Source organism: Centruroides vittatus, unplaced genomic scaffold (assembly GCF_030686945.1).
Source record: "Centruroides vittatus isolate TY-2023 unplaced genomic scaffold, ASM3068694v2 contig_439, whole genome shotgun sequence".
In the NCBI taxonomy this organism is placed as follows: Eukaryota; Metazoa; Arthropoda; class Arachnida; order Scorpiones; family Buthidae; genus Centruroides; species Centruroides vittatus.
The window spans coordinates 3,224,664-3,240,227 of record NW_027122239.1 but is presented as its reverse complement, the minus strand read 5'-3'; the positions used below and the strand labels follow the sequence as shown (position 1 = coordinate 3,240,227).

Below are 15,564 nucleotides of genomic sequence, written 5' to 3'. Positions count from 1 at the left end.
AGAGAAATTATTGAATTGAATTATAATTTGTATTGGAAAGTAGAGAAATGTCTATATCATATTTAGTGGGGAAAAAATTGTAATGGTATAAACCAGTGATGCCAAAACATTTTGATTGGCAGGCCAAATTGCATATAAGCCATAGGTGAGTCACAAATATTTGTATATTCCATATATACTAAAAGTACACCTATTTCTATCATTTTTAAGTGATGTGTCAAATATTTTTGCAGTTCGGATTTGGCCACCACTGATATAAAATATGAAAAAAAAGATCTAAAACAAAATGTTTAAATTTTTAAAAATCTTTCTACAGAATTGCATTTAAAGTTCAATAAACATTTTCATGATATTGTTTTGTTTTTGATGGAGATATTTAAAGATGAAAAAAAAAAAGAAACACAGCTTATTATTTCTTAGTAGGGATTCATAGAGATCTCTATGTAACTTTAATGATTTGACAAATATTGTATTATTTATTTGCCATTATTAATTGTTAAAACTTCATTAAATAGTATTTTCTAAATAATTTTAATAAAAAATTACCTGTTTTTAGATTTATTATTAAGCACTTGTGTATTGTTTTTTCATTTGGATATATTATTTAATTTTTATTGAAATATGACATTTTCCTTTATTAATTTCTTAATACCAATAAATTATAACTAATCTCCTCACTCACAAAAAGTCTAAGTAAAAAACTTTTGAGTACAATCTTATCTTTAGATCCACAGCATTTTGGAAAGAAATTCTTCAAATTGATTTGAAATAATTTGAATGTAAGCATTTATATCAGAATATTTTAAACATTTCCATTCTAAGGGTAAGAAGTTCTAAATGTCATAACAAAAATGTGCTTCCTTCCATTTAACTACACAGCCTTTATTTAAAGTTTGTTCTTCAAGTGCAGTAATGATTTTATTTACAGTTATATTTATGGTCTTGTAATCTTTCTTCAGAAGATTGAATGTTCAGTAACCCCTGCTAACTTGGACTAATGGGGGTGAAGGTTGTCTGAGTTAGCAGGTTTTTATTTTCTTCAATTATATGGAAAACGAGAAGGTAGATATATAGTACAGTAATTTATTATAAGCAACTCTATACAGAAGTTTTACTGAGCTTTATTAGGTTTTACTGCTGATTTTATTATTACAGGAAATGAGCTCAAAAAATTTTTTGACAGTAATACACAGTCTTTAGTAATTTACTGACTATAGTAATGTAATGCACTGTATTGAACTGACTTCCAGATATTGAAAACACTCATTAATTCTGATTATTCTATGCTGTAAAATTTTTCAAAAGAATTTATCTAAGTTTGCAGGGGTTTATATATGTAAAAACATTAAGCACATTTACCAACATATTTCTTACATAAACACTCTTACATGATGAGTTTTTGATAATTGGAATTTTATATAGTCTTAGCTTTTTGATCTTAGAAACTTATTGCTTTTTGTTTCTTGAGAGATTAGAGATTAAAAATTAGAGAGACACACATTATAACCATAAATTTTGCAATGAGTTCTTAACCAGGACAGTATCATCTGAATGTTTGTATAATTCAGATTTAAGTCATTTATTTTTGCACTTAATCACTTAAATCAACACACTTATTAAAACCACTTATTTAAGGAAAACAAATTCTTTACTTTTCTTTCAAAAAGTTTTCTACTTTTATCAAACCGTTCTCAGATAAAAGTTTAAGATCACTGTCTTTTGGTGTTAATAAAGTTTTGATGAGTAAAGCACAAAAATTAACACAAAATATCTCACAAGCACTTTCAACATGTATAGAATGTCTTTTTCAGGTGAAAGGAAAACAAATTTTAGAGCATTGATATAAATCTGAACATTAAAGTTAATATGTTCTAATTGGAGTGGACTGTTATTTTTCAATGTTTAATGTTAATTTGTATTAATTGGAATGCATGTGTTAAATTTAAATGGTGCACTATTAAACTTACACATTTAATTAATGGTCAAACTATAATTGAAAATTATTGGCATTCTGTGATTTAATTTTTTAAATTATTACATAGTGAAACCCATATTTTTGGGAGCTCTAGTGTGGGCCTATTACATGGCTCCAATTTCTCAATAAATAATGTTTCCCAGATAAATAAATAGTTGCAGTCCTCACATTGTACTAGGACAGAAAATTTCTACTTGTGGCCCCAATATATATCACTTTTTTATCATTGTTTTGGTGTTGTAAGGGAATTATATATATGCTTGATTTTTTCTAATGTAGTTAATTTGTCCCTGTCTTTACATAATATTCTACCTAAGGGTAGCTGTGGTTTTATTAGAAGGTTAAATCCTGATTTTTGAAATCTTCTGGTAATGCGTAAGGACACAGACCCAAGATACAGGATGGAAGGACTTATATAAATGCAATCATTTTTTATTATTTCTAATTTTTATGGTGGGAAGAGGGATTTTCGCGCATGGTGTGAATGCACTTGAATTTTGCATAAGTGTATCCTGCCCTATACATTGTCCTATTAATAAATTGTAAATCTTTTCGTACCAAATGTTTCAATGATGGTAATATATAGGCTCTACAAATAACTGCAGCAATATTTATTTATATAGCCAAGCAGTTGAAATGAAGTGGCTGGTATAATATGAGGATATAGATGAAACTTGTGAGGTACTGTACATTGAAACAAACTCCTTCATGCATTTTTTTGTATTAGGAGATCTAGGAAACTGATGTTGCCATCTTTTTCTTTTTCTACAGTAAAATTGAATGAAGTGAATATCTGGGATAATTGCTGTATAAGCTGCAAACGTTCAAAATCAGTTCCATCTCACATTAGTAATATATCAACTACATATTTAATGCACAGGGCAGTGCAAAACTAGGTTATACAGTTGTCATTGAAAAAACATATAGGGAGAAAATAGGAAGAAAAAACATTTATTTTTATGTACAAATTAAATCACAAATAAGGAATACAAACTAATAAAAGTAATAATAATGAACACCAAACATTTGTATTTCTCATATTTTCAACTGTATACCTACTTTTGCACCCCCCCTCCCCCCGTATAGTAGTGGATACTGGACTACTAAAAGTGCAGAAAAAACTAAATTAAATATTTCTTATGATTAACTCTGCAAGTATCTCTGATAGTGGAGAGCCCATTGGCACTCTGTTTTTGAAAATAAATTTGGTTATTAAAACAAAAATAATTGTTTTCTGTTATTAGGCATAGAGCTTCATGTATTTATAAATCTTGCTGATTAGATAAACTGTTAAGTAGTAGCACATTTTCCAACATTATTGTTTCAAAATATGGCACTGACAGATAAAGGGAAATAACATCAATCTTGAAAAACTGATATGAGTTTGATGGTAAAGCTCCTAGACCTTTTGCTTCAATGCCTGATGTAACAACTAGACCAGAGTGGGACATTAGGGATTTTAGAAATTTTGCCACTTCCATTTCTAAGAAATATGTAGAGGGTGTGTGTGTCTTTTTACTAAGAGGTGCAACAGCCACTCTGGTTTGTGTACTTTTTCTTCAAAGAATAATCTCTGACATGCCATGTTAGTAGGAGATATAAATGTCCAGTAAGAGATGAAATAATTCTTGGCAAGAATTCCTTTACACAAAGTAGTCACATTAGTAAAACCTCCTCTGATGGTAATAAATTCTGCTAGTTGTTTTGCAGTTGTTACTGCAGTTACTGCCTTTCTAGCATCTCTTACACATGCTTGATTAGCAAAAGATCTGGGGACTGCTTTCTCTGAAATGCATCTGTTTCTGAACTTATGATGGTTTTTTTTGGTTTGATAGTGATGAAGTGATAGCAGCTCTCTAAGATCGAGCAAAATGTTTGGTGGCAGACTTCTTTTATGAGAAAATACAATACTGAACATAACATTGGATTCTTCTTAGAGATGAGAGTCAATAAGACATAGCTGTTTAGTTAAAATTCTTTCATCTATATACTTAGAGTAGCTATCAGCTGTTAGGAACCAGTATCAGGAAAGAAAATATGGCTTACAATGACCTTTTTTTGCTGATAGCAATCCAAACAGCTTTTCAGGAAATTTTTGCTATTCTGATGAATTATATTATCCCCAGATAATATAATTCATCAGAATTCTTGTTAGAATATTTCTTAGTTTGTTAGAATTCTTGTTAGATAATTCTTGAAGAATCAGATTTATAAAAGTGTATTATCATCTGGTTGTCAATCATATCATGTAAAATAACTTCCACCATCCATAATGACTTCTTTGTGCCCATTTTTTTTGTATGTTCTGAGTCAAAATTTCAAGCTTTACTTTCTACTTTGCTTCTGGTTGTGGCATTGTATCAGGAGCTTTTCTTTTTCAGCAAAAGATTTTCAATTATTTCAATTTAGCAGGGTAGTTGGATTTGCTAATACCCTATTTCCCCGAAAATAAGACACTGTTTTATATTAATTTTTGCTCCCAAAGATGCACTAGGTGTTATTTTCAGGGGATGTCTTATTTTTCCATGAAGAAGAATTCACATTTATTGTTGAACAAAAAAAAATGAACATTTATTATACACTGTATAGTAGTTGTCATCACAAACCAGCATAACCAGACAAACTGAATTCTATCAAGAATTTCTTGTTACTACCATTATTTCTATGTACAACAATCTATGGTACATTTACCAATCCTGATTTTTATGAACACAAAGCAAAATTTATTCAATGACAGTCATGTCATCATCTTCTGGAACAACATCATAACAATCTTCCAAATGAAAACTTCGCTAAGTCTTATTTTTGGGGGAGGCCTTATATTTAGCAATTCAGCAAAACTTCTACTAGGTCTTATTTTCGGGAAAACATGGTAGCAAATTTTGAAGCCAACTTTCTGATAGTTTCTTCGTAATTTTCAGCTGAATTTTTAAATTTGTTCAGTTTTCTCATATCAAATTTTTTTATAGAGGAACACTACTAGACATTTTCTGCACCAATTCCATTCTGATTCTTTTACTGCACCTGCTTTGGCTAATATTAAATCATTTAAGCTGTTTCAAACTTTCACAAATAGATATTTCTGAAATGATCTGTCAAATAGCAAATCAATTTTTCTGACATCACACTGGTTTGAATTATTCATTTTATTATAATAATGAATTTAACTAACACTTCAACAGATGACAAATATTAACATAAAAAAATATTTTGAAATTTGTCTAAAAAATTGTTTTTTAAGAAATTAATATCAGTTATTTACTGAAATTTTTAGCATATTATTATTTATAGAATGTACAGTGTGTATATATATTGTATATATATTATAGTATTATATAGTGTATTGGGCAGAAAGTAGTATCTTTCAATAAAAAAAAAGTTAGATTACTTAATGTATTTAGATTATTTTTATTATTAATTTTATTAATTTGCATTTTACAGTTTAGTACAGTTCTTCAGTAAAATGAAGAAATGGGCAGATATGGCAAATCTATCACAAGATATGAGGAACAAAGTAGATAGATTAGAAAGAAATTTTAATGTTTCAACTGTGATATTCAAGAAATTTAAGCCTATATTTGTAGATATATTTAAAGATCCATTAAGTGATCCACCGCGACCAGTTCGAAGTCGAAAACAAAGGTATTAAACATTATTAAATATAAGTTCTGTAAAGTTAGATTTTAAACAAGTTTATTTTATGTATAATAATTACTACAACAACTCACTCAGCAAATAATAGACAACTCAACTACACCTTAAGTTACTGAGGAAAATATGTTTAAATGTAACTAACGTTTTTGGCCCATTAGATAGGCCATCCTCAGGTTAAACGAGAAAAAATAACAGTGTTCTAAAAATAGAATGTATAAATTCAAATACAAAAATAATGGAAGATACGAACACAACAAATTTAAATATAAAATTAATGAAAGAATTATAATAAAATACATATATACATGTATAAATATAAAATAAAATAATAATCAGATGTTATATTATACATCATGTAATAATACTGTATATAAGATATCAAAAATGTAAAAAACTAAGGTATAAGTTAGGAGTTCTTGAAAAACTTTTTAACTAAGCACTTCTATGCAGATGGTAGTCCTTCTGCATCCCTTGCATTAATGCATGTATCCTGTAGCTTGCCTTATAAATTTCAATCTTTTCTGCACTCATCACTAAAGTCGGGGAGTGTAAGGACTTAACAATATCTGCTTTTTCCCATTTTACTACGGAGCTTTCAGTCTGCACCATCTGAGATAATACTGTGGCATTGGATCCCTTATTGACACTATATTTGTGCTCCTTCAGCCTTATTCCCAAATTTCTTGTAGTAACACCAATATAGTTTTTTTTGATTCCTAATTGCATGTTTTTGTAAGGAATGCTGTACACTCCTGCTTTTCCTTCTTTATTAATGCTGTCCTTGTCATCATTCCTTAATATCTTGTAGAGGTTTGGATCTCTTTTCAAAATCATTTTGGACTATTTTCAGTCTGAAATTTCTTTCATGATGGCTTTTATATTTATATTGTATGTGAACTTTGTGATTCTACCAATATCACCACTCAGTTCTTTGCTGTGCCTATTTTGTAGCTTCTAATCATTTCTATTATCATAGCTGCTCTGTATCCTAGAGTTCTGGCCACCTGCAATATTTTGTTAATCTCCTTCTGTCTATCAACCACACTACAACAATACAGAAAGGCCCTTCTAATGAGAGCTTGGAATGCAGCCAGTTTATATCGGTAAGGATCATTCAAGTGTGATGGGATGTAAAGTGGGCTATGTGTCATTTTGACATACACACTGGTTACTAAATGCCCTTCTTTGAATTCAATATTTATGCCTAAAAAATGTATCCTTGATCCATGAGAAATCTTTCTGTTCAATCTTCAACTAAAGGCCGTCATTGTTATTATTGACCTTACCAATAAACTCATTGATTTTTTGGTCATTTCTTCATAGTACAAAGACATTGTCTGCATATCTTTTAAAATATACTATATCATTCTTGAAATCATAAAAGAACATTTTCTTTTAGTTTTCTCATCATCAGCTCACTTAATATTCCTCATACCAGACTTCCCATTGGGACTCCTCCTTTTTGCCTGTATAGCTGGCCATTAAAGGAGAAACATGATTCATAACATACCAGACTAGCCAGCTCTACCACTTCATTAGTGTAATGAACCAAATCCAGGTTCTTGTTGAGCATGAATTCTAAAAGTGCTTCTATGCAGGATTCAATTTTATAGAAGGATATAAGTTTTCATAGTCAAATACAGTCCCCATCTCATCATCCATTAACACTAGATCTATCTCTTTAACCACAACTCCAGGATCCTGTGCCACTACAGACGCCCCTTGACTTTCTCACACAATTGGTTCCTGAAAGTGTGTGTGAATGTTGAATGTTTGAAAGTAGAGGGATGTAAAAAAAATATGCACCAAAAACTGTGTTTAAAATATTTATTCTTTAATTTTACTCTTATTTTTCAAAATCGAACATATTGTAGATTTGTTTACATCATACGAACATTTGATTGAAGCAAAAGATTCACTGTTTTCAGAATATTTTAATTTCTGTTTGTTTGTATCAACACTGCAGTTTCTCCATTTCTCACTCATGATTATCAATTTATAAGGATGAAATATTTAAACATAAACAAATAAATTGGCAAAACACACATGTTGATGCACACCCTAATGCAGGAATGAAACTGTTTTGACCTCTTGCCCAGAACAACATAGTAGTGATTAGGATTCCGAGAAATCTGCTGTGTCCGAGGAGGTAGAGTGAGCTACCGCACTTTGTAGTGTATGAGCGTTCTGCATGGAAGGAAATTTTTTCGTTATCGACAAAAATATGAAAAAAGTTAAATTTTTAAAAATGTGCGAAAGTCAAGGGCCACCTGTAATACACTATTCTTGAGCTGAGAAGTGAGAAATTTATGTAACCGTTTTTCCAGGATAAAAGTTGGTCCCCTGCATTTTTCTACTATAGGCCTTACTTCCTTGTGGGTTTGGGAAACACAAATAATCTCAGCATTCCAGGCCTTGGATTCTGACAGTTTCTAAGGAAATGTAACGCAGTAGTGAGACTTGAAAGAACAAGTCCACTACTGCATCACTACTGTGCAAAATTTATAAGGGCAAGCTATAGGATACGTGCATTAATGTGAGAAATGCAGAAGGGCTACCATCTGCATGGAAGTACTTAGTTAAAAAGCTTTTCAAGAACTCCTAACTTATACCTTAGTTTTTTTACATTTTTGGTATCTTATATACAGTATTATTACATGATGTATAATATAATATCTGATTATTATTTTAGTTTATATTTATACATGTATATATGTCATATTATTTTGCAGTTGTAGTTGTGGTGTCGAGGATAGGGCGAGCAAGAGAAAAGAAAATTGGAAACCATAAAAACATGTCTGTTCACTTTCAGGCCCTTACTTGAACTCTACTTTATTCTTTATTGGTGTTGTTAACCTCATTCCAAAAGGGATGAGATTAACAAAGTAAATTACACAAAAATATATATAAAGTTTACAAAAATTTAAAATATGTTATATATGTATTTTGTTATAATTCTTTTGTTAATTTTGTATTTGAATTTATATATTCTATTTTTAGAACACTGTTATTTCTTCTCATTTAACCTGAGGATGGCCTATCTAATAGGCCAAGAACGTTAGTTACGTTTAAATAAATTTTTCTCAGCAACTTAAGGTATGGTTGAGTTGTTTCTGTATAATGTTATGCTTAAGAAATATCTTGATTAAAAAATTCATTAATAATATGAACACTTTAATAAAGTAAAAGTTACATTACAAATACTAGACATATCTTCCTTGCTTGCCATGTCCAATCACCCAGAACAACTATTCTCCACTGCAGAGATGACCTTTCTTTGTAGGCTACTACTCTGCACAAATATGTAAAACAGTCTAAAATGTCCACAGGTAAGCAAGGAAGTTATGTCTAGTATTTGTAATGTAATTTTTACTTTATTAAATTTTAATTTTCACCAGCCCTTTTTTGCAAAAAAATATGAACACTTTTTCTGGAATTTTGTTTTTTCGGTATTTTTTATTTTTTAATGAAGATTATTTTAGCATTTGTGTTTGTATATACATTAATGTGTGTTATTTGTTTAAATAAATAAATTTCATTCATAAACTGAAGTCATAGCTTTGTAACATAAAAATTTATGCTATTTGGACTTTAGATTTGATAGACACATTTCAGGTGGTTTGACTAAACATAAAAGAAAATATTTTTGAAAATATATTTTGACATTAATATTTCAGTTTGAAAATTTGTGGATTTGGGGGAGAAAAAGAAAATAAAGTTTCAATTTATAAAATTTTTTAATAATGAAATACAGTGTTGTTTTATGTGAAGTTACATGTTAGCAGATATGGCATAAAACTAAATTTTGTGTACATTTCTGCTCTATTCCAAGTAGCCCCATGTGATTGCTTAGACATTTAGGCACCTGTTTACAATTAACAGAAAAATGTTAAAATATGTTTGACACTACCCTCCCATTGTGGTTTTGGCTTTTGGCTTTCTTACGTAGTATTGAAAGTTTTAGTTTTAATTTACTTTTATACAACTTGCATACTATATAAACACTAGGGTTTCTCAAACAGGATCCTGGGATTCCAGCTGTTTTCTTAACCTAGGAAATTCTTCTCATCTCAGGAAAACCCGCAAATTTCTTAAAAGTTCACTTTTTTTTTCTGTTAAGGTTGAGGAAATTTTGCAAATAGAAAGTATAATTAACTCATAAACTGTTAGAATACATTTGTATTTATTAATTTTAAGCTTGCTTATTAGTTTTTTTAAATTTTTGCTTGTTATGACATCCCACATATTGTCAATAATCAATATGTATTTGTGGCAGGTCTCTGAAAATTCTTTACTTGTCAGAACCTGTAATATCTGGAATAATTGCAATGATGCTGTCTTAATTTTAACTATGCCCAGTAGCTTCAATAACTGCATTACGCCAGATTGTGCAAATTGGGCAAGGATAGAAATGAGTACGAAGTCTGCAAGTATGAAATTTCTCTTTATAAACCTGATAATTAAAGCCAAATGAACTGCTGAATTATTGGGCTATAAGCTTGATACTGCTATTAAAGCAGCTGAGGTAGACAAATCAAGAATACTAGAGAGCAAAAGAAATACTGCAATGCATCTCGAAAACTAACTAGAAATCTTCTGGTGAAAAAGCACATAACATTTGTCTTCTCCTAAATGCATTAAAGGTGATTCCACCCACTTCCATTGAATTGGAAAGGGCATTCCCAGTAGTGGGACTTTTCATTATTAAAATAATAACCAGATTGAGTCATCGGAGTATTGACCATCTTTGGTTTTCAAAGTCTTATAAAAATTTACATTAATAATTTATATTATGATTATGTTTTATTTAGAAAACGAAAATTACCTTCTAAGTTAGAAGTTTGATCTAAGTTCATTTTTTCTTTAAATTTTTAACTCAATTCAAAGGCATTTTTGTTGTAAGCAGTTTCCAACAAACTTTAATAAATTTTTTCTATTTGTGAAAATTTCTATGTAATTCAAAGGTAATTTTAATATATATTTTACACAGCATTATTAATATTATGATTTTGGAGGTTGCAAAACGTATTAAATTACTTTTAAAAATGAAAAATAATTATATCATTTGATTTCAAGATAGTTTTTATATTTTAAAAATAATTATATCCCGAGATCCAAGGAAACAGTTCACTTTTTTCCCGAAATCAACTCTAAGACTGGGAAATGCAAGACAAGCAAAAGACTGGGAAATGAGAAACCCTAATAAACACTTTTTTTTCTGCTTTTTCGTGTCTGTATTAGAATGTTCTATTTTTATTTTGTTTTGGTAACTTTTTCTGAAGGGTAGATTAATAAAGATCAGATGCTCAAAGCATTTTTTTGTCTGTAAAAACTCTGATTTTGAATCTCAGAAGTAATTACATTGAAAACACTGGGAAATCTTACTTAAGAAAAATTTATTGACAAACAGAAATAAAAATCTTATATACAGCTCTTTGTCAAAGTTGCTCAGATTTTGCTGGAATATCTGCTCAGATTTAAGAAATTTGCTAGCCAATATAGATATGTAAGATGTGGATGAATGTTGTATATACTGTACACGAAAAGAAGATATAAAAACCAAAAGTACGTGTAAAAAATATAATTAATACATATGCTGCTACAACAGCTACAAAATTCAACAGTGTCATAAAAAATATGGGGTGTCAAACACTGCATATTTTTAATATTTCCACACACACAAATTTTTAAATACAATTGGTTGAGAGTTAATCAGAGTTGCTTCTAAAATATATATATAGGATGTATACTTACTCTTTTATTAGCAAACATGCATCAGCGTGTACCTGTACCTACTGCCAAAAATATCATTCACTATTTAATACATTTTGCTAATCTGCTCTACACACCTTGTTTATTATATTTTTATTTTCTGTATTACTATCATTGACAGATATTGTCTGAGATTTACTTTTGTAGAGTTAAAATGAGTTTGCTCAAATGCAACAATATATATTGCATTTCTTACTGAAATTCAATATCACTCTGTCATCTCACTCTCTCATTACACTGTTTTAATTTACTGTTACAGTTTAGTCTTGTAGGTAATCACTATCAATATCAGTTACTGTCTCAGTGCATATCTGATTTTTTTCTTTCACTATCAACAGCTTTAATCGTCACTTCTTATGGTCTAAAGTTATAGCTTTTCTTTTTAAACTTGCTATTTTCACACACTCAATTTGACACTAAACTAAAATTCAGCAGTCCTAGCAAATCTATTGTTGATTAGTAGTGTGGTGAGCCTTACACTTATGCAGAAATGTGACACACCTACTAAGTCATTCTATGGAAAGGTCAGTCATTGGCCCGTATGAATAAAAACAAAGGAAATGCTAATAAGCATGAGGTAGAAGTAAAAGCAAATGCTTCAAGCGAAAGATAGAAGCAAAAGAATTTCCTCTGGTGTGAATAATACTTTTGAGCAAATGCTTTTTGTAATTTATTTTAACCAAGTACAACTGGTTGAACTTGGTTAAAATAAATATGAATAGTTGTAAAGACTTGTTTAAAAATGTTTACTTGAATTGTGTAATTTGTTTTTTCAATACTTAGTATTTAATTTGGCAAAATTTGAATCTTTTCAGAAGACTGCCATGTACAGCATCAGATGTATTTTCATTTTGTTGGACTTTATTTATTAGAGTTAAAGGTAAGTAGTTTTAAAGGTATATATGATAGAAATTTATTAATCTGGCACTTACAGGATCAGTGTCTGGATTAACAGATGCTTTTATACTTTTGCAAAATTGAATAAGTTATATGCAGTTTTGAATGTTCTAGACATTACATTTTTTACTAGTGCATACCGTTGTATGCTTCCAATTTGAAAGTTTTGGGTTCGGAAAGTTAGAATCAAACAAATTAGTGTTTTATCAGTTTCAGAGAGAAAGAAGAGAATAATTTTCTTCTGATAGAATAAGTTTTGTCAGGACACAGTGGGGAAAATGTAAACTCCAAGTTGGGTTGAAACAGAATTTGGATGCTGCAGGCAAACCTAATCAGTCAAGTGTTATTTGAGATAAAGTTGCATTGTGTGTGTATCTGAAATATATAGGGCTGTAGAGCATTAGAGTATTTTTCTTGTATATACAATTATTGTGGAGTTTGTGTTGAACTAAACATTTGTCTTGTATTCTCATCACATCAAGACTGAAGTTTATTTCATTGATTTTTGTTTTTTGGAAATGTAACTCTATTCAAAGTGTTAAATTACAGTTATTACATCCAGTTTGTTACTGGAATGAAGTTAAATGCCCCGTTTGAAAATTGGGGAAGAAAAATTCTATTGCTGTAACAAGACATAAAAAATAGGATCTGCGTCACAACTCCTGGTCTTGCTCTATCCATATTGCATGCAACAAAATGATAGTTAAATTCAATGGGATTCACATATTTTGTTGTTTTGCTTTGTATCTCTTGTGCACAAATAGCATAAACACAAAATATATTATTTATTTATAAATTTTGTTTCAAATTATAATTAATTGCTTTAAAACAAAGTTAAATAATTGTTGTGATTGATGTTTTAAGTGGAAATAGAGTATAAATGGAAACACTGCTTAACTGAATCAGTGATTTTAATAAAGGCACATGTCACATGTGTAAGTTTAAGTGTAACTAACAATTTGAAGTTTTTAATTTTATGTATTGTTTTTACAATATTCAGTTGAAAATTATCATATAAATAATAATTTTTTACATAAAATTATTATGTTAATAACACAGAATTAAATATATTTTAAAAAATTTAGGATGGTTTTATCATCTGTCTCTGTAAATCCTTACAAAGAACAAAAGGCTATTATATTTTATATTATATAAAAATTTTTGTGTTAAACTAGAGAGAATTTGATACTGAAATGGACAAACACATTTGAATGAAATACTTTATTTGTCTTTCAACAAAGTTTGTATTGCATTGCTTAGCAATTAATTATTAACTGAAGAATGAAACTTTGCAGTGTTTAAATAATGCTATTTATTTTTAAATATGTACAGTACCTATTTGAATAACAAAGTAAACAAAATTGTTAAAATTAATTATTGAATTTCTCTGAATTTTATAAATACAGGAATTCAGTTTTTTATGCTAAAGAAAACTGTAAATGAAATTATATCTTATCTTACATGGCTGTAATTTAATTCACCTTCAATGTAGCTATAAAGTTTCAAAATTTATCATAATTCTGACTTGTAAACTTCATACATTTATTTGCTTTTTGATTTTATATTTTTCCATGTATTATTCTATCAACAAAAGATAAAAATAATACTATGTTATAAATTAATTGTGTGTGTCATTATTTTTCAGGACATTATCCTGCCATTTCTGATGACTTAGTGAATTCTTATCATTTGTTGTTAAGTTGTATTGATCTTCTATATGGTAATGCTGTGATGGCTGACAGAAAAGATTTATTGAATCCTAATTTTACAGGTAAATAATAACATATTTTTAGATTTTTTTTTTTTGTAATACATAAATTCAATTTATACAAATGGTGTGATGATAATTGTATAATTTATTTGATATAATGTAATGTTTGTATCCATGATAAAATAATTTCCTATTAAAGAGTAGAATAAAACACCAAGAATAAATACCTCAACTCTTTCTGTTTGAAAAAGCAAAAGTAAAATTTCAAAGAAATGAATGAATATTTTTTAAATTCATGTTGATTTATGATAGAAAACATAAAAAGTACAAAACGAAAACTTTTCAAAATGAATTTATCTAATTATTTTTAATGACACAATAATTTTCAAATTCAAATTTCTAACCATGAACTAGTTTAATGATGATTTTTAGAAAAGTAGAATAATTTAATCAACTAAATAAAAGAATAAATAGATACAACAAATGAAAAGAAAAATGATTAAATTGTTTACAAAAGTTACTGGGTAGAATTAATTTTATAAAGAAAAGTATTTCATATAAATACATTAATTGAATTAAACAATAATTTTTTTATCATTTAAGTGACCTTTAAAATTTTTATTTTTACAATGAATTAAAACATTAAATTTGAAATATGGTGTAATTTTGATTTGCAAGCATATCTTGTTTTTGAAAATCTCTCATAAATCAAAATTTTATAAATAGAGATGAGTTTTTTATTTTTTCTTATGGTCAGAATTTGTTTTTTGTTTCATCATCAGCCAGTTCCTTTATCTATATTCTTCAAAAAACATTAAACTACTACAAAACACAATTCGTATCAACTAATCATTCTAAAAACTAAAATGAAATTTTTGATTAAATTATTCACTGATGTAAAAGGTACTAATAGAAAATGAGAGAAGTGAATTTAATGTACATGTAAGGGAAGTAAATATGTGTTATGTTATCAGACATTATTTACTGATAAAACAAGGGAAAAAATAGTTAAGACAATAAGTAAGCAGAAGAACAAATAAAATAGAGTAAAATAAAATTATAATTATTGATAGAAGGATTTCTAATGTAGAGTTCACTAAATTGTATAATCATATGAGAGTGATTGGCATTACTAGTGAACAAATACACACAGAATATCCTTGAAACAAAGAAAATACAAGCAATCTGTTTGAGAATTTTAATCTTGTCATACCTGTGATTAGAATATTTTGTTTCTGTAAATTGAAAGAAAGATATAAAACAAAGAAGCTCTCATAAATATACATCTCACTATTATTAAATAAATACTCGACACACACCGGAGAAATATACAAATAATCCTTCGATAAAACCTTTAACCGGCGTGGGGTATAATTAATTTGTATACGCTAACATTTTTGGATCCCTGCTTGGGTCCTTCCTCAAGCTACGTCCTTTGTAACGATCTGTTATAACGAAGACCAGTCATTTTTTCTGGTCTTCGTTATAATGGATCGTTACAAAAAATGTAGCTTAAACGTAGTGTAATATTTATTTTTAAAAAAATGTATCAACA

The 15,564-nt window shown here is 28.7% G+C and overlaps 1 protein-coding gene across 4 annotated transcripts in view; it reads left to right on the top strand.

Annotated features, from left to right (window-relative positions):
* Nucleotides 1–15,564, top strand: part of LOC136977037 (retinoblastoma-like protein 1) — a 130,449-nt gene that overhangs the window by 21,716 nt on the left and 93,169 nt on the right. For all 4 annotated transcript variants that reach the window (XR_010881025.1, XM_067272469.1, XM_067272466.1 and 1 more), the window contains exons 3-5: nt 5,417–5,617; nt 12,217–12,281; nt 13,944–14,069. Coding sequence is in view for 3 of the 4 variants with exons in the window: in XM_067272466.1 (XP_067128567.1) it covers nt 5,417–5,617; nt 12,217–12,281; nt 13,944–14,069 (392 nt within the window). In the remaining variant the exon portion in view is untranslated. The remainder of the gene's footprint in view (nt 1–5,416; nt 5,618–12,216; nt 12,282–13,943; nt 14,070–15,564) is intronic.